General features: G+C 43.3%; 1 protein-coding gene across 1 annotated transcript in view; it reads right to left on the bottom strand.

Annotated features, from left to right (window-relative positions):
• The window catches only part of RAMP3 (receptor activity modifying protein 3), a 53300-nt gene extending 33808 nt beyond the window's left edge, over window positions 1-19492 (bottom strand). The window contains exons 1-3 of the mRNA XM_086468544.1: window positions 19432-19492; window positions 16628-16690; window positions 742-771 (exon numbers count right to left, since the gene is read on the bottom strand). Of these exons, the coding sequence (XP_086324670.1) occupies window positions 742-771; window positions 16628-16690; window positions 19432-19492 (154 nt within the window). The remainder of the gene's footprint in view (window positions 1-741; window positions 772-16627; window positions 16691-19431) is intronic.
• Between the last annotated feature and the right edge of the window lie 709 nt (window positions 19493-20201).

Here is a 20201-nt window from a genome sequence, read left to right as displayed (position 1 = left end):
CAAAAAAGGAGCAATGTAGTTTTGTCCTTGGGAAGTTAACATGATAGCATGGACCCTGTCTATTTAAGCATTCCCTCCAATTCACCTTGCAGCTGCAGCAGTTATATGTTATAATTTCCACAGCTAGATCTGCAGACGAACACTAAAGCTGGGCAGAATTCTAAACCAGATACGAAAATTGCATAGCTGGCAACTTAAATCCTGCATTGATGCTTTGACAAAAGTTACACAAAGCTGCCTTCCCTGGCAGGGTATTCTAAACAGCCAGCTATCACTTGATTTATAACCCTGTAAATCCAACAGAATACAAGTTTCTCCTCCATTACATCATATGCACTGACAATTTACTCCAGCCCCTTCCCAGCAGGGTGTTTAAACGGATTTTCCATGGCCTTGGTGGTTTTGGTTGGCTCTCTTTAGAACTTCAATACTTTTCAGGGTTACAGAAAAAGCTCCAATAGAGCCATTTGACAGGAACAATCTGACAACACAAGAGTTTGTCTAAATCCCTGGCCAAAGGGGTTCAAAATTATAAACAATTCTACAGTTTTACCATCACTATTGAGACTGGCCTTTACAGAACACTACAATACTCTCTGTTCATACAGCCAATGGTCAAGACCAGTTGTAAAAAATGCATGATAGTTGACTAATTGAAATGAGATAGGATGGAAGCTCTTCTCAAATGGCTGCCATTAACACAACAGAAACAGAAATCTGAATTTTAGAAGTAAAGCTCACCTGCAAATCCAAGCGTCATTAGACCACTAACTAGGAGGAAGGAGAAAAAAAAAAAAAAAAAAAAAAAAGAGATGAGTTAGATACCTCCATACTATTACGTAAAAGAATTAGCACAGATACAAGCAAACTTGGGCATAATTTACATTTCAACAGAGTACTCAAAATGTTCATTCGAAAATTAGTTTCAGTTTTATTAAAGCATGTGCCTGAATGGAAAAATGAACTTTTAAAGAACATTATGTTTTTAAATTCCTTTTTATCTCCCTTTAAATGGCCGATTCATGCAGACTTGTTATGGGTCTCTCCATACTACTCCTTCCTGTAGCTTCCAATGTTAAGGATTAGGGATGGGGAAACTTTTACTTTAAGCTTCTTGAAGGTGAAAAAATTGTAAAAGATAACACATTCGCTCAAAATGTAGGTGAACTGCACATTATGAAGTGTAGAGCAAAAAAAAAAATCCTTTTGCTATTAAAATTAAGCAAGCACAGAATCATAAATAAGTGTGTATTAATTTAGAAATGTAATGCTGTGTTTCATGGTCTCCACCTTTTGCACAGGGAAGTCATACATTTTGAAAAATATTACATTCAAATCCCACAAGCTTTTCACATGGACGTTATGCTAACATAGGTATGTCAGAAAAGCATCCAAATGGAAACACGGACTATGCCAACAGAAGGACTCTTCTGATCAGCAATTTGCAGTACATCCAGAAGGATTACATTAACAGAAGCCCACTGTGTTTGCACAGCCACATTTAGGATTTTGCAAATATAGCTAAGAGGGATGTGGCTTCAATTATTTTTGATATCCCACTGTAAAAAAAAAATGCTGACAAATCTTTATAGTGTTAACCTCACATCAGAAATGAAATGCATAATTTCACACAGATGGGTGCCTCCTGCTCCTTGTTCGTACCCTATGCATCACTTCAGTAAAATGAATATACGTAGCACAATATCAGTCCCAAACATATTGATCTAGACTGTGCATTCACCAAGATACACCAAGCTCTCAACTGAGTTAACTGCAAACCGTTGTATACACATATCTGAGAAGAATTTAGATCCTTCTTAGGAACATAATTTACTTGCAGAAAAGCATTAATCTTTGTCTTAGTTAATAATGAGCCAGAATGTACTGAAACTGTGAAGAGCAGGAATCCATGTATCAGAAAACTCTGTTGCATCCAAACTCACAGAGATGAAACCATTACACACTTTGACGGCTGTATCTCTTTCACAAATAGGGCACTTTTCTTTCCAGGCTGTTAGCCGTTATATTAGTAAATATAATTGAGTCCCTGGATAGGCTTTTCTTTAATCCTCATTTGAAAGTATGCCTTATCAACAGCAGAAAACTGAAGATCAAATTAGAAGCACTCGTTTCATAAGGAAGCCAAACCCACCCATTCTGAGGAAACAGCCTAGATGCACAGAGGTGCCCTAGATGCTCTTCTTGAGGACCACAGACTGCATCTCCAATTCTTATTCTATCAATTCCTATGACTGGTCTCTAGACCCTTCATAGTTATTTCTGCAGTAAACCTCATGAGACTACAGTGAGGCAAATAAAATAGGATTTACAAGAGAGAACCAGTAAAAGAGAACAACTCGTCCATGTTTTGCAGACAAGAGGTTGAGTGACTACCCCAGCATCAGGCAGGGGAGCTCTGATAAACCAAGCAGCAAATAAAGGCTCACAGGTTTGTGCTCATAAATCCCCCTGCTCACAGGAAAACATGCTTTTTGCATTTTCTGATCTGCTCATAAAAAAGTCACGCAGGATGTTGTGCGCCTAACCTCAACCAAAGGAGTCTAGATACCTTCAGAAAAGAGTAAAACAACAATCCAGACCACCACATGCTATCATGCCCACCCCTCTTTGTCGTCTTTGCTCCCGGATATGCAACTCTTAACGAAGATTTAATAAGGAGGCTACAGCTTGTGGCTGTGATAGTTTACAGAAAGAGTACGACCATTCCAGCAGCTCTTTTAAGAAGGGGCAAGTTCAGCTTATTTCTTGAAAGGCTGATGCGATCACATCTCATTAGAAGACACACAGAGGAAGCAACATGGGTCATCGTGTTGGAAGATGTTGCCATGACCCCAAAACATCTGCCATACGCTCCCACCTGAACCAACATTTAAGGGAGGGAAAAGGAGGTTCAGTGTAACTGTACCAGTTGCCTGCAGGTTAGATCATGTTAATAATGGACAACAGCAATGGCCTTTAACTTTTGTTTTCTCCATACACTGTAGCAGCATGTGTGTTCGCCCCTAGATTAGAATCAGATGCAAAGGGACAAACCAGCTTGGAGCTGAAGCAAGAGGTCCATCAAATGGAAAGATGGGGAAAAACAGGTTTGAAGAGCGTTTAGAAAGAAAAAGAAAAGCTAAGCAAAATAGGATGAAGTAATAGAAAATTAGAAAACTAAGAAAAAACCCACAAGTTTTTATTAACAAACTACTTCAAAATCTTGCATATAGAAAAAAAAAAAGAAAATCTGATCCTGGACCTTCACTGCAGCCTCTCATTACATACTCTCTACTCTCCTTTTGTAAACAGGCTTTCTTCTGACATTAAAAAGCGAATTCAGAATGGGATTCACAGCGATATGTAAATTCATTAGTGGGATACATCAGAGGGTAACTGTCCTATAATTTTTCAAGTAGATAAACTTCTGTTTTTCTGTTAAATGGACAAACATTTCTCAATGTTTATTTTTCCTGCTATACTGTTATTACTCACTGGTATTTTTTTCTAGAGGCTTGAAAGTAGCACTGAAAGTCTTCAGTGTGCAACCATTTCATAAATATGAAGCAGCACGTGAATTATTGTGTGCTCTCCCTACTGCATGTTCCTCCAAACACTTTGAAAGAATAATTTCGAAAACCTTGTAAAAGTATTCAAGAGGGAAATGCTAGAATATTATTTTCACTTGCCTGAACGTTTCTTCAAGATGCTTCAATTACTGACAGGATAGTGAGATTTTTGAGCAGCTCCAATACTTTCTCCAAATACAGACATCAAATAATTCTTGTTTTACCTGACAGCTGTACGCAGTTTTTCAACAGCAATTACAGCAGTGTAATCCTATAATCTGTGAAATTTGTGATGTCTGACTCAAAACCATATTTTTATCAATCAATTTTCATAAGAACATCATACGACCTCAGGTTAAACCTCATGTCAAGACCCTACTTCTATATCTCTTTTTAAAGACAGTCCTGCCAACTACCATAATCCAATCTTTAACTATATGTCAAGACATCAAATCTATATGCGAAGTTATGCACTAAAACACCTGCCTCTCTGAAGAATCTGAAGCTTTATTGATAGCAGCACGTAACTGTGCAAGAACTGCTCCGATATGCAGTTCATGAAAGCAATTAAACCACAGTTTGAAATGGCAACTGCTGCTCTGCAGTCATGCACCTGTGATTTGTTGGAAACACAGGAGAGAGATTAATACTCTATTAATATCATTTTGTCATATTGATCAAATCTCATTACTCACATTTATTTTATAAATCTGATTTTAAATACTGAACAAATCAATCTTACAGAAGTGTACCATGTTTCTCCAGCTATTTAAATGTTAGATAACATTATCTGTTGCATAGGCGGTATTAAAAATCATGTTAAATTCACCAATCTTTTATGTAAACTTCAAGTTATACCTTTACAGGAATGCACAGACATTTCAGGGTACCTAAAGCATAAGAAACTCCCATGGAAATAACTACACCTATGCTCTGACACAATGTCAATGCATCAGAAAAACACTGGTTACAGTTGGGGTTGCATTTCTTTATTATCTGTCTTCCGGGGCATTTACAAGCTCAAGAGCCTCATTTCACTTGGGTCTGTATGAATATGGAGATGAGCTAACACAGTCGTCATGTGGCTGCCCTCCAAACATGTCTCTAAAAGCCCTCAACGGGGGCAAGTCAACTGTATGTGGTCAAGACACGTCAGACTCTGAAGAGGCTGAGCAATCCTGAAAGTTGATGGGAAAGCCCACAAAGGTCCCACAAAGGTCTGAGCCCTCCTGCTTTGAATGACAGGACTGTAAAACAAAACAGGTGCTTCAAACATATTTTGTCAAAACCACTTTTCCCCTGCATAATCTCTATACCTAGCTTCAGCCAAATACCATCAGCAACCATTCTTAAAGGCACATGAAGGTACATCTCCCTGTTCCAATTTTGCATCACATTACGACACACAGTTTTGTATCACCAGCTTGAGCACCGTGCTGGCAGGAGGGGCAGAGGTGAGACCAAGTTAGGATATGGCCACCATGGTGGGAGTGCAGAAACTGGTCCCAACAGCAAAAGAAACAGTGGAAAGAACTGACCATTTCTGTCCTTTCAGCTAAAAGTCAAGGTTTGCTACGCCGGCTGTTGGCGGAAAAGGGGCTGACCCTTAGCTAGCACAAAAGAGCATGCACTGAGTTTTGGCTATCTCACTCCTCTGAGGAGCTAATTGACATACGCTGACTTACCAGACATGATAACCAAGTTACTGAAAGATATTTGGCTTAACACTCACAGTGCCTCAGAGAGGAGTCTTAACACTGATAGCTTCCCGCAGGGCTGTGGAAGCTGGAAGCAATGCATTTCTCAACAGCCACACAAGACATCTCGCTCGAGTGCCGCAGGGAGCTGGCTAGTCCTCCCTCTGCTGCAGCCTGCACGCTGAAGGATCTGAGCCTTTATCCTTACTGCCCTTGCAGACCTACTTTGTACCCCCACAAACCACAGCTCCACATTATTTTTTAAATGAGAAATTGCTTCTCTGAGCCCAGTTCTTATTCCAGCTAATCATACCAGGATGTTAAACCCTCAACAGAAATAACAAAGTGACAATTTAACATGAAATTGCTAGATAGATGGGCAAAGCATAAACTTCTGCTATGAAAAGGTCTGAAAGACACTCGGAGGCGGGGGGTGTGATGGGGGAAAAGAGTTGATGACTGGTGATGAGCTGGGGTCACCCTGGCACCATTCCCTCAGGGCAGGCAGAGCCACGGGTGGGAAACAGGCTCCATCGACGGCTCCGACACAGCAGGAGATGAACCAGGGACTGCAGACAGACAGAGACTGGATGGAAGACAAGGTGACCCAGTACATAGGTCCAGAGCACATACAGGAACACAGGCAGTAAGCCAGGACCACTTATGGTGTAGCTCAGAGCACGATGGGGGACCCAGACCCATACCTGGGGGCAAGAGGGGACCCACTGAGCTGCTCAGGACACCGTTAATGCACTGTAAGAGTTAAATTGTAAGAATTAGGATATGTTTGTCTCAAACTTTGTACCTTGTGGTTTTGAGAGGAAGTAGAGATTCAGTAGAACAACAGCACACTGTCTGAAGGCCTGAAGCAACTTCTTAGAAGAACACCTGTTTGTACAGATGCAGTTAGGACTTTGGGCCAGATGATATGCCTTCTCGGAAACATTTTGTTTGACGCTTCGCAGTAACAGCTAAAGGCATGAATTTGTTCGTCTTATGCGCTGCAGCTTGCAAGCTGTGATGGAGGTTGCATGGACTGCCAGCTCGTGATCGGCGCATGGAAGCAACATGCCGCTGCTGGATTGGATCTCACTGCTTGACCGCAACACATCACCATCATATTGGCCTGGGACTATGGTACAAAAAGGACCCTTGGCAGCCTCTTGATGGAGGAGAGCAAGAAGGAGGACCAAGGCGAGCAGGAAGAAGGACCAAGGGGAGCGGAGCAGAGCTGAGAACCTGCCTGCCTGCCAGGACTGGATTATCATTGGAGAAACCCCCCAGAGCGGAACAACTGGACGCGACAGATCCCCGGTGGTGAACATTGCGGTGTACTCTTCTTCCTCTCTTTCTCTTTTCTTTTTTTCTCTCTCTTTCTCTCTCTCTCTTTCTCTAAATAAAAGTTTTTAGTGGTATTGACAATACATGGCCTCGTTTGTGCCTTAATCTCTCGACAGGTATTCGAATCAGCAGCCCCAGTAAGAGTTCACCTCTTCCGGACTGTTACATTAAGTGGTGTCAGAAGTGGGATTTCCACTCAGACTGTTACATGCACCAAGAGTCCTGACAGCACGTCAGCAAGTGTCCAAAGCACAGCCTTCCAGCCCAGCTTAACAAACACAATTCAAAAACCGGGCCAGCTGGATACTTCTCCCTGAAATGCATACATATACTTATGGGGAGAATGAAACCTATCTTCTCAAGTAGCCTACCCTCAGAGAGAAAGCCAACATCAATGACCATACTGTTTTGAGTCTACAGGCTGTTGCAAAAGTACAGAAAGGAGAAGTAACTTTATTGGTATAAAAACTAAAGCCCCACCTGCCCATCTTTAAATAACCCTCGCTACAATATATATGGCTCAGAAGGTCATCTTTTGTCCTCCGCTCCTAACCGTCCCTTTGACACTTTTCTTTATAAGAGGAGTGGGACGGGGAGGTGACGACAGGGACAGGACACAAGAACAGCATCACATAGTGTGAAAGCAGCCGAGGAAATGAGGCAACTGAAATTCACAGAGGTGGGCAATGACAGGAACCCAACACAAAGGAAGGATGCTGGTAATAAACAGAAGCTTGCAATAAATATAGTACTTGAAAGAAGTGTTACATTTGCATTCAAAACTGGCCTAGAAAAAAAACACACCTCAGCACATGGAGAGGCAAAAGCATGGTAAAACCTGTTGGCAGGGTGAATTGATCTGTCCCTATGTCCAAGAAGTTATCTAGAGAGCTAGCGTAACACAGGAGTCAGCTTTGCATTATCCCTTGCTTTGATGCTGAATCCTTTTCAATACTTTTTTTTTTCGCCTTGTGTCAACTATATGGAAAATGTATATCAGCCATGGAAATGCAATATTCAAAACTAAAAGCACAGTTCAGTGCTGTACTTTATCACAGTCTGAGGCATTATGTTATTGCTTTTGAACTGGTAAGGTAATTTCAGACAGTTAACAATTTTGGACATTAGAGTCTTCTTCCTGCAAAGCAAGAAAAGCATGAAAGGAAGCAATCTAATCTTTTTCATTTCATCAGTGCAAATCAACAGGGAGCATTACTGAGGGCATCAACTGTTCAGTCTCATGTTGGTTCAGAGTTCCCCAGCTTTCCAGTGACTCAAAGAAATGTGACAATTATTCTCAACTGGGAATTTTTCAGAGCAGGAATACAAATGATTGTTCTTTACCTTCCTTTGTGAAGTTCTTCAGTCATTGCTGGCAGCATATAAATAATACTTCACAATCTCTGAACAGCCTATGTCTACTTCCAGGGGTGTTGGATGGGTTTTCTGCCACTTTGTTTGAAGCCAGTATGTTTTATTTAAATAAACATGTAACCAGTATGTTCTATTTAAATATTTATTGTATGTTACTTATTTATTTATTAAAGAAATAGTCAAATTACCCATACCAGTTTAACAACATACTTAGGCAGGGGATTACTTAGCAATTGACCGAATGCTAAGATCTGTAACTGTAATAGAAGTTGCATGGCTCAACCTGAAATGTCACATAATGTTTTCTTCACCTCTTTTCTGTCCCATTATGTTTTTGATGAAGCACTGTGTAACTGGAACATAAAATGGTATTTTTTACAGCCACTGACTTTCAGACAGTGGATGAACTAAATATTCCAACAGCAGAATCAATTGCTTAGATTAAGTCTCTTCACACTCTTTTAGAACAGTGGTATAGGCAATGTGCTCCTTGACAGAAATCCCAACTCAAGACCCTTCCAGGGCATAAAACTGAGGAAAAATAAGAGTACAAGAGTACTTTTATTTCTAGAGTAGAAAGAAATTTGTGTCATTAGCAACTGTTTAAAGCTGACGCTCAACAACAATGCAGATACCACAATCCGATTTAAGATAGCTGATAGAGAGTTCCAGAGGACTATGCTCCTCAGGAGGTGCTACAGCCTACAGCCAGCAGAAAGAAGCAGAACAGCTTTCCTAATAGACCCAAATCATCTCTGGCTGAATTCACTTATGTGCGTGTTCCCCAGGATGTCAGTAAAAGATTGTTATGCAGGATGTATCTACAGGCCTTCCAAGGGCTCCGTGCTCCTCGTTGTCATCCAACTTCTGCCTCTGGGTGTTGGGATACAGTGTTTGTCACATATTTGCTTAGAGATGTATAATCACAGAATCACTAAACCAAATGATCCTAGCAAGAGGTGGTGAACATCTGTTTTGCCCCTAAACATCTGCACTTCAGGTTCATTACAGCCTAGTGACATACCACTATGGCAGTCTCCATTTTACATTAACTATGGAAATAATGACAGAATTAGTAAGAAATTTGTTTCTAAGGTCACAAGCAGGAACCATCATCACACTGAGTACAGTGTGACCCCAGTAGTGTCCTATGCCAGGACCTCTGTCTCACCATCACCTCCTCCTATCAGAAAATGAAGCACCTGAAGAACAGGACAATCTCTCTCTGCCTAAAAGGTAGTTGTGAAATGTGTTTGCTGTGTAAGTCATGGGAAAAGTAACAAATGAGGCAGCACAGTTGAGATTTATTCCCCCCAAAAGCCAGAAAGTTTGCAGTTCCTGTGGAGAGACAGCCTCCAACTCCACATGTGAACTGTGACAAGCCACTGAAGCTGATCATCCACATCCAGGACCTCAGTTGACACTGTACCACCCGATCACCTGGAAGCACTATTTGATCTAACGGGTGCTCATTATTGTAACCCAGCTGCCTGTCATTAGCCAAAAAGGCAGGAAAACACAAAAGAAACTGTGACATGACATAAGGTTTCCCTGCCATAAGGAAACATAAGGCCAGCACAACACTGACTATACCTATCCACCTGTGAATGAGTGTATAAAACCAGTCCCTCAAGGCAAATACGGACTCTAACCTGCTGCTGTGGATTAGCCTGAAAGAGAAGCCAAGCAACTTTTTTTTTTTTTTTTTTTTTTAAAATAATCTTGGGAAGGGGAAATGACCCATGAAGGTTTCACAGACAAGGGTCACCACACACTCCCTCCTGAGGAAGTGTTTAAGACCATGGGATAGTTGAAGACATTAAAAGTTTCTTCTTTCCTTGACAGGCAGAACATTTAAATCAAGATACTGCCATCACAGAAGGTCTGGGAAATTGGTTTTTTCCTTTTCTGACCAGACAACAAAAATCCCCACCCTGCACATCCACGTTCTCTTGGTGCTACATGTACTCCTCTCGCAAACTCCTAATGCTGTTATGTACCGCATCGAGTCATTGTATCAGCATAATTTCAGTCGAGTCATACTTTCAGTGAACCCTACGTCTACCATGAAATAATAAGTTGTCCTGACTGTTCAAATGTGGATTGTTTTTCCTTGGTAGCCCAGCTCACCTACCAATGCTCCAAAGCTCTAGATAACCCACTACAGAATATTTTAAATGACATATTGCCATGAAGAATTCACAAGAGAAATAAAACACTAACAAAATCCCAGAGCTTCACATGTCTACTTATACTGCTATGTATGTACCTGCTCATAGTAGGTATCCACAGCTCTTCACAATAGCATCCTTGCTCCAAGGCATAAAGACAGAAAACAGATCCTTGCCAGTCCAGCATGTCAGCATGATCCCTGCACACTGTAATTTTCCCTGGATGGATATCAACATAGGAAACTTTCCACAGCAGCAGACTGGCATAAGAAATTACTTAGGCCAATCCTGGAGTAAATCACTGCTCTCAGTGGATTCGAGGAGCAGAACTGAACCCCAAGAAGCACAAATCACCAGGTATCACCTCCGAAGGCACACTGCCTAGCTGGCAAGGCAGGGCATGTCGAGCTGCTCACACAGAACCCAGTGCTTCTTGGTTTACACCTTCTGTATTTTCTTTCATTTCACATTTCTTATCACAGTTCTTTTGCTCTGTTTTTCAAATAGCGTGTGCAGCTAGAGGAGTACGAGGATATGACAGCGAAAGGTTTAAAGTTCTCTTTCTTCTTTCCACCACCTACAATCTTCCTACATTAAGATCATACTGAAAGTTGATCAAAATTACTCCCGAGTAATAGAAACAAAGCATTTACTGGTACGTGTTCCATAAAAGAAAAAACAACACCAAACTTATAGTTACAAAGGTATAAAGTAACAGGACAGTAAAGCCTTTAAATTTTTCTTTAAAGCCATTAATAATCTCTATCCTGTCTTTCTTTCATGTCAGTATTTTATTAAGAAAATTTAAAAAGAAAGTAGGATGTCTGACCTTGTCTTCTCAACCAGCTCAAGACCAAAAGACATTTCAGCAACAGCAGATCAGCAGTACCCACAGTTACATGAGAAAACGAAGACTGTGCTAAGAAAATGGCAAGAAGTATGGAAACCCAAAGAAGTAAACACTGTACGGAAAAATGTGAAACCATGTTTCTTCTTGAGCTAAGAGAATTGCTAGGGAGTGCAGAAGAAATCATTCCTCTCTATCTGTGGAGCCAGGTTGAAACAGTGATCTTGACTGACCCTGAAGAGCAGGCTCCTAAGAAGATCTTCAGATCTGCACATTTTTGAGCCCTGGGATGGGTGACACATAGCCCGAAGTCCCCTGCTGCACAGCCACCCTGTTGTGGTCACTATCCAGAGTTTTTTTCTCAAGCTTTCACCCTATAAATAATATAAATGCCTTCAATTACTTGAGAATAAAGCAAAAGCTCCTTTTGGGGGTTACACAAATAAACATCTGCACAAAGCCACTTGCAAAAAGAAATTTATGTCCTGCTAATCAGAAAAAGCATCAGAGCTAACTGTATGATTGTGTGACTTTCTCCTCAGCTAACACTTCTCTTCTGTAACCAGGACTTTAATTAGCGGCATTAGATCTGGCTGCTTAGTTTTGCATAAAACCAACCTCTCTGCATTGCTACGGGAGCCTTTTTATAACTCTTTACTGATGCCCTGCAGAGTAAGTGATGTGCTTTAACTCACCCCGGCTTAAAGAAAAGAGCACTCGGTACACCTCTGGCCACTTCATTGCATGTTCAGATCTTTCAACCCAAAAAATGAGAACTAAAATGCAGTGTAGACATAATCTGACCAGTATTGCTTATTCTTTATTGATCTATAGAACATAAAGGTTAAACTCAAACACCATCAGTGAAGCTGCAAAACAGTTTATCTAAACCTGACTGCTTTCACAGTCTCAGAGACATTCTTGGGCTGAAATTCTCCATGGTTTTGCTCCCATACTGCTGTGAACATTTTTTACCCTGACGTCTGAGGAAAATCCTCCTCAGGATTCTTGAGTTATGCAAGAAATCATTAGAAAGGGTAGCAGGGAAGAATGAGGACTTCCCTCCCTCTCATTTTGCAAATGTATCAACAATTCTTTTCCTCACAAACATCTTTATTTTAAAACCATGTGGAGTGATACCCTCACTCCAAGGCCAGAAGGAATCCCTTGGATCATCCAGATCTACCCCTTTTGTAACACAAGGTAAAGAAAGTCTTCCAGTAATTTCTGCATGAAACCAACGACATCTACTCAAATAACAGGATATTCTTCATAAGTATTTCCAGTGTAGATTTCAAGATTGCAAGTGATGGAGAATCCCTCACTTCTTACAGGAGGTGTTTACTTTCAATTATTTCTGCCAACGCCTTTTATTTCTTTGACAAGCATTTTTATAATCCATTGCATGATAAAGTATGAAGTAGCTGAGAGAAAAAGAAAACCCAAATATGTCTGAGGTATACTGAAGCTGCAACAACCAAAATCTTCAGCAGACCAGTATAGGATTGGGGGGGTTGGACTACATGATCTCCACAGGTCCCTTCCAACCCCTGCCATTCTGTGATTCCATGTGATTCTGTGATCAAACATCCTCACAGCGTTGCAATGCCTATTCTACCTGTTCTGTACTGCCCCACCAGAAAGATAAGAAAAAGAGGAGTTGGAACCTACTTTAATGAAATCTCACTGAAAATACCAGGCTTAAAGGGTTACATTATTACAGAGGGGGAGATTTCCCCCCCAGTTAATAAAAATATTTAATTAAATGCAAGAAAAGCTCATTAACATTTCTTTCCAAAATCTTAAAACGCAGAAAGATGTGAAAATACCAATATTTTGAGGAGCTTAATTTTCCTTTACATTGCTCTGACTTTTTTGGTGTTTCTGGTTTACACTAGAGCTAACTGATGAGAAACTGGACCAAAGGCTATTCCGGCAACACTACCTCTACTTCACTGTGCATCACAAAGTATTTTATAGCAGAACACTTCCCACCCAAAACATATCCCTAGAAATGTGCTCAGCAGCAACACTAACTAATGGCAAAGGTCGGCTTGCCTGAATGCAAATCCAGCCTAGGTCCACTAGTCAAAAATATGGAAGGAGATTTCCATGATTTTTTAAGATGATGCAGTAAGTTCTAACTTTGAGTTATTTTGAAGAATGTATTTAGCTTATTAAAAAAAACTATATATTGATCTGCTTTTCTAAAAATAAAATAGGAATAGAGGAGATTTCACACATACTGTACAACAATCAATGTCTCTATGGAAATACTAGCTTTGAGCACCTCCAAACTGAAAGTCAGAACAAATTTATTTTTTCTATTTCACTTGAACATGTAAGCTCAATGCTGTATCACAGTAAGCATACATCACATGTTGCTAAATACATTTAAAGAAATCTCTTCTGATATTAAATTGAACAAGTTATGTTCTTGATACCTGGAGATCCTTGAGGAGTAAAGCTAGAACAGCTCATAAACTCAAGGTGAGTGGAGGGACAGCGTAACACTTGCAGAGACTTGCCAAAAACAAACGTGAAGAGAAAATTTATTCCACAGCCCCACGCAGCTACCAGCCACAAAACTCTGATGCCAAGGCTGAGATACCCTTTGAGCAAAGGGCCATCTCCATTCCAAAGCTGCAGAACGTGTCCAGGTAGCCCAGAGACAGCAGAGTCTCTTCAGACACGGAAACTGACTGCAAGCACTTGTGTGGCCTTTGCACTGCCACAGCAGGAGGACATCTTATCATAGATTCATTAAGTTGGAAGAGACATCCAAGATCACCAGGTCCAACCATTAACCTATCTTCCTCACAGTCTTGAATATCTTCTGTGTGCAGAGGGTGAGCAAGAGAGAGGATAACAGACCAAAGCTAAAGTCCAAGAGTTTAAGTCTTGGAAGAAACCTGGACTTTGTGTCCTATTGATGAGCACCTGAATGACTTCTACAAGATGCTATTTCTGTCCCAGTATCTCCCAGTCTCTTCGTAATATCCTATGGCTGTGAATTCTTTACCTTTCTACTGAAAGCCAGAGGGCCACGCAGACGTAAAGCGGCGCACCCTGTCAAATCCTAAACTATGTATTTTGAGACTACAAAAACACAAAAGTATTTTCTAAAGAATAGGGTCTTTAGCATCAATCTCTCTGCACACAAAGGGATGCAAAAGAAATCTGTCACTTCCAACATTTGGAAACAAAACTCTGAATTCCCATAAGAAGTGACAGTCATTACTGGCCAACATGAATTACAGTATTTCCTCTCACACTACCTGCAGAATTTTTCCCCAGATCATGCTCTCCAAAATAAGGGCAAATTAGTCACATTTATTAGGGTGTGAAAGTAATAAGACAGATGCTTTATTGCAGGGTGCGGTGTTTCTGCATAGTCCTTTGCTTACTCATCTTAATCTGGTCAGATGCAAACAAGATGTGCTTTCGTCAGCCCAGTGCTGTGCTAGGGCTCCAGCAGTGACCATCACATCATCCCCTTCAGATCAGACTCCCCCTGGTTTGGAGCATAGGTGGAGCAAGGGACATGCTGTCTACAGAAGGCCGTAAACGTGGCTTTGCACAGACAAAATTCGGTATTCCAGAGGATAAACTGAGGCCACCAGCTCTACGCAGACATGCCCCTTGTTCAAGCTAATTTGGTAGGTCACATCAAGCTTCCCTCAAGACAAAGGCTGGGGTCCTCTCTAGCCTTCAGACCATTTCTAACAGCACCCAACGCACTCTCTTTGAGAACCTTTAGAGAGGAACGAAGCTACCTCCTCTTTTCAGACTGCTTTCAGGGAAGCCGGCCTACGAACTGAGACTAAGCTTAAAAAATTGCGGAAAGAAGGCTTTCTCCTATTCTGCTTTCCTTCTCCTTTCTTTTTCATACCCACATATCTTTCTTCCAAATGAGCCAAAAGTTCTTCAGGCAGCTTTTTAGGTTGTTCTACATGCACAGTCAAACTAAAATAATGACTTTTTTTTCGTTTATATTTTCCAGTTTACCTCAATGCAAGCCGAGATAGGAAAAGACTCTTATTTTAGAAAAAAGTACAGGCTGTTTTCATAAACCACAAAATAATACACTTCTATGCTTCTATTCTGAAGATGGTTCATGCGACAACTTTTGCTAAAACAAAAAGGTGTGAATTAAAACAGGCTTCATTATCTTCGTGAAAATTAATCTCTTTATGAGCCCTAAATGAGAATGCAGTTCGCTTTCTTCATACCTCTCTCTCAAGCACTAATTTCAATAGCAAAGACACAGACGTTGCTTTGTAAGTGACCCCCTCACTGTATTTCTTTCCTTGGTAGGAGAAACTGGAATTTCACTCGTTTGCCTCCAACCCAAGCCATGAATCACCTCTGTTACCAGTAGAGAGGTGGGAGAAAGCGATGCACAAACTGTACAAAACTGCTGGTGCTGCAATGTTTAAAATACAACTTAATGGGCAAAACTTCCCAGTGTTCCCCTTGAGCCCACCCAATCGTGCTCAAGACCCCTCTCCTTAAAATCTCGCGGTTTGCGTACTATAGCAGTACCCATCTATCTCAGGATGTATTTCCAGCTTCAGTTCGCAGCCTCTGACAGTTTGCCTCGCAGTTTTGGCTAAAACAAACCTAAAAGCTAAGGCCTCACACCTCAAAGGTATTTAAAGACCCAACTACTACGTAGGTAGGAAAAACTTATAGAATCACAGAATCGTTAGGTTGGAATAGACCTCTAAGATTATCAAGTCCAACACCACCACGCCCACTAAACCATGTCCCGAACTGCCACATCAACATGTTTTTTGAACACCTCCACGGATGGCGACTCCACCACTTCCCTGGGCATCCTGTTCCAATGTTTTGACAAGCCTTTTGGTGAAGAAATTTTTTCCTGATGTCCAATCTAAATCTCCCCTGGCACAACTTGAGGCCATTTCCTCTTGTCCTATCGCTTCTTATTTGGGAGAAGAGACCCACCTCACTACAACCTCCTTTCAGGTAGTTCTTACTACCCTACTTACTAATCTTACTAATTTAAGAGCAAGAGTTTACTAGCTAAATGGTTTCCAGGATTGGATCTCATTGGTGTAAATCAGGTTCAGAAAGCCCATTTTCTTCCTTCCCACCTTTAATCTGGAGTTACCTTCAAATGCAAGTGCCGTTCCTCCTGGCTGGTGGGACCAGGCCAGCTGGAGATGGTATTGGGTGCCCTGTGCTACCACCTGCAGCCCACTGGCAGGCACCACAGGGAGCTGAACTCAGAAAATATAGCCCTTCGCCCTGCCGAGCCCACGCAGGACAGACTGTCTCCTGCTCTCCGTGCAGACCTCAGCAAAAGGGCAACACCTTCCCAAAAAAGGAATCAGGAGACACAAAAAGGGTGAAGGATGGTAGGAAGGATGTCTGGATCCAACGGTATGTTGGAACACAGGCCGCATTGACGCTTGATGCTTCGCTTTCAGGAGGGATGTTGATAGGGTCTGCTGACTGCCTTCCTGTTTGCCTGGGGCTGAAAATGGTGTCTTTAGAAAGCATCGTTTTGGTAAAGAAGTGTTTTTGTTAAAATTCTTTGGTCTGTCTCAAAATCAGATGTTCTGCTTTGCAAAGGTTTATTTGTTTTACACGCACACCCGCCTGGGTCTATTAAATTCCGGACTCCAACAACGGTTTTCCCTTTCTTCGTTCCACCCTTTGCAGCTGCAGAACAGCATGACATATTCATAAGAAAATAATGGGAAAAAACTTTCTTTGGTTTTCAAACTTTAACCCAATGAAATTGTTTCCTGTTTGGGGTTGGGTTTTTTTCCCCTCATTAGGGTCCAAACTCCCCAGGAGTTATAGATGCTGTGTTCCACGCAAGGGGAGCTCGGGACCTTACAGAATTTGGACTTTAATACACAGCTTTTTCATTATTGTTTGCAGGATGAGGTACGGTCTTTAAAATATAAAGTAAGAACAGGAGCCTGGAGGCAGGCTCTGTTCCCAGCTTTCCAACTGTCTGGTTGTTCACCTCTGGCCAAAATGCTAAGCTTTGCTAACCGCTGTGAAAAAGGATTATGAAATGCAAACAACTATAGACAGTCTGAAATCTGCATAGGAAAACCGCTCCAGACAGGACTCACACCATCTCTCTCTCTATGGGTATAAGTACATTTACTGAGGAAGATGCCTCTAGAATTAAAAAAAAACATCCAGCTTTACTCTGGTAGCATCTTTCAACTCACATACAAATAGCACCACTGAAATGCAGGCGTTACGTAAAGGATGAAGAAGCGAATGTTTGGACAGGGATGCCGAAATGACAGCTTGCGTGAAAAACTTGCTTAGTCTGTTCAAAGTCTTGGTCAAGCCCTTAAGTTTCTCCTGGCCTCAGCTTCCATACAAAGAAGCGGAATAAAAGAATCTGGTATTGTGATAACTACATCATCATTTCTGAGGTGCTTAGATCCTGCAGTAAGTATGTATCTTCTAAGTATCTGCAGCTCTGCTAGGCGAAGTACAGAGAACGTCACCTGACAGCTGGCATTTCCAGCTCCACATCTCACCCCTGTTGGATGTTATCAGCACTTCAGAGGGGAAACACTACCTATAAGGTGCCTGTGTACCAGGTACCTCAGTTAACACATTCCTTCCCCCCCAATACACAGACACACACTCACACACAGCAAATCCAACTTCTCCTATAAGCGCGAGCTCCCAGCAAGCAAGCACACTGTCTTTTTTGCCATCCTCGCTAAGGAGGGACAACACAGCAGATGGTTCGACATAGTGATAATGTTTCACGAGCCCTAGGCAGAAAGCTATGCTGAAAGCAGTGGTCTGAGGTTACAGAAGTACAGTCCTGGTCCCCACCCAGGCAGGCTTCAGTGAGAGCTAACACGGAGGAATCCTGGCAAGAGCTTTACCTCAATGAGAGAGGTCAGAGGGGTCTCTGCTTAATCAGAGGGAGGAAAGGACGTTCAACTCAAGTAAAAATCCTTCTGAAATAATGTGTTTGTATTACTCGAAGAACAACTTTATTTTTCTACCGCTTAAGGCTTTCCTTATTAGAAACCTCAATTTTACATCATAAAACTCTCAGGGCTTTTCTATTAGGAAATTAGTCAGATCTCATTCATTCTTGATGATATATATCCCTTCCAATTCCAAGAAAAAGTAATGCATTATCAGTTAACAGATACCCTTAAAATCTTTTTTGGGGTGTTATTATATTAAGAAAGCAACTAGCACAGTCAAAAACATCTAGCACAATTGATTTACCTGGTGAAAAAGGTCTTTCTGTAGCTTTCTGAGCTACGGGGACATTGTCCTTCACTCATTCTCTGAAAATAAATCTCCAGGGAGCAATTTTGCTTTGTAAAAATCACAGCAGCATCACGATATCTCCCCATACAAAGAAATTACTGTCTCGTTCCCTAGCTTCAAGACTGCATAAATCCTTCACGTGTCAAGACAGGTGCTGGCCATTTTTTTAGTCTTTTTGAGAAATAACAAAAAAATGTGAGCCATCAAGGTTAAGATTTTAGCAGTCCTAAAGTCCTCAAGAGAATCAGAAGATTTACGCATTTGTCACATCATTCTTTTGACAGACCAGATCAAGACAACGCTGCAGAACGCTGCCTATGCAGCTACCCATTTATCTGTGGGTCATTTCACAGAAAGATGCCCAGTGTTTACCAGCTTTGTACTTTGGAAGGGGCATAAAGTTAGCAAACAAAGTTGCAAAGTCCTCAGATAAACCTTCTAAACATGAGGCCAAATTCTCCCTCATCTGTAACTGTGGGGAATTAACTACATCTCTAGGGTTACTGTTGAGCGAAGCAGATCAGAACCGACTTCTCCCAGCAACTTTTGACCTGACTGCAACATATTAAATGTGGGAGTCCTAAACCAAGCTACCTGACAAGGAAGCAAACATTGTTTTCCAACAGTAAAGTTACTCTTACATACAATGAAAGATGTGAAATATATCTGCGCTTTTACACCGCCTGTCTGAACTCAACCACTCCAACGGGAACCAGCCCCTCGCCAGCGGCAGAAACCCCCCCGCGCCCTGCGGCCAAGCCCACCTCCCCAGGACGGGATGGGGGGGCCGAGGCGAAAGTCCGAAGGTGGTGAGGTCGCTTCTCCTGGGGTGGCTGCGCGCCCTGTACCGTGTTTCGGAGCTCCCTCCCGGAGGGGGGGTGGGGGTGGAGGTCGCTGGAAAGGACCCGCGGCGCAGACGCCACCCCCGGCCCCGTCGCCGAAACGCTCCCGCTGCGAAGCCGCCGCTCCGCTTCAGGGAGCCCCCGGGGGGAGCCCAGGCCCCCCCCGGACCCACCCGCACGGCCCGGCCTGCCCGTTCCCCGGGCGGTCCCCGCGGAGAAACCCCCTCCCCAAAGGATGCCCTTACGGTGGGGGGGGTGGGGGGCCTCACACTTCTGCCGAACTTCACTTACCCCACAGCAGCAGGACGGGGAGCTGCCGCCGCCAGCAGCAGCAGCAACCGGGCGCCTCCATCCCGGCGAGGGGCCGCGGGGGACGGAGCCCGCATGGGGGGGGGCGGCCAGTCCGCAGCCACGCAGGGCCCGGGCTCGCCTCAGCCCCCCCACGCCGTGGAGCCTCCTCTTCATCCCCGGGCGGCGGCGGGCGCGGGGCGGGGGCAGCTCCCCCGCCCCCGGGGCGCTCCCAGCGCCGGGGCGGACCCCGCGGCCGGGCGGGGCTGAGGCGGGGTGCGCGCTACGCGCGGGGGGTGCGCGCGTTTGGGCGTGTGCCCGGGAGTGTGCGGGAGTGCGCCCGCCAGGGCGGCCGGGCTTCCAGGCGTCCCGCCGAGGGGACGCCTCTCCCACACGCGAGGCCCGGAGGGTGTTCGGGGGGTAGGGCTCCGCCCCCTCCCCACGCGCGGGATGTGCTGGTGCCAAGGGCCCGAAGGGTTCGGGGGCTCCTCGCCCCCTGGCCTGGGAGCGGAGCAGCCTCTCCCCTCCCGCCACAGCACCCCGGTGGCGGGGGGTGAGGGCGTGAGGGGCTGGAGGGGCACCCGTGTGTTCCCCGCCTGGAGCCCTTTCAGGAGAGAGGAGAACGCTGAATGGGGTTTTCTGTTGTCATTTCATCCCTGCGTGGCTCTTTCCAGAGAACGGTACAGCTCCGAAGTTTCATCAGTATTTAAAGGCTGTGTTCCTAGAGCTCTCTCTCTAGGAAATTAGCATCTCCAGCAAGAAACGCCAGACCG

The sequence above is a fragment of the Leptosomus discolor genome, chromosome 7, assembly GCF_034619465.1.
Source record: "Leptosomus discolor isolate bLepDis1 chromosome 7, bLepDis1.hap2, whole genome shotgun sequence".
NCBI lineage: Eukaryota > Metazoa > Chordata > Aves > Leptosomiformes > Leptosomidae > Leptosomus > Leptosomus discolor.
The sequence above is the reverse complement of the archived record's forward strand: the minus strand, read 5'-3'. Positions and strand labels throughout refer to the sequence as shown.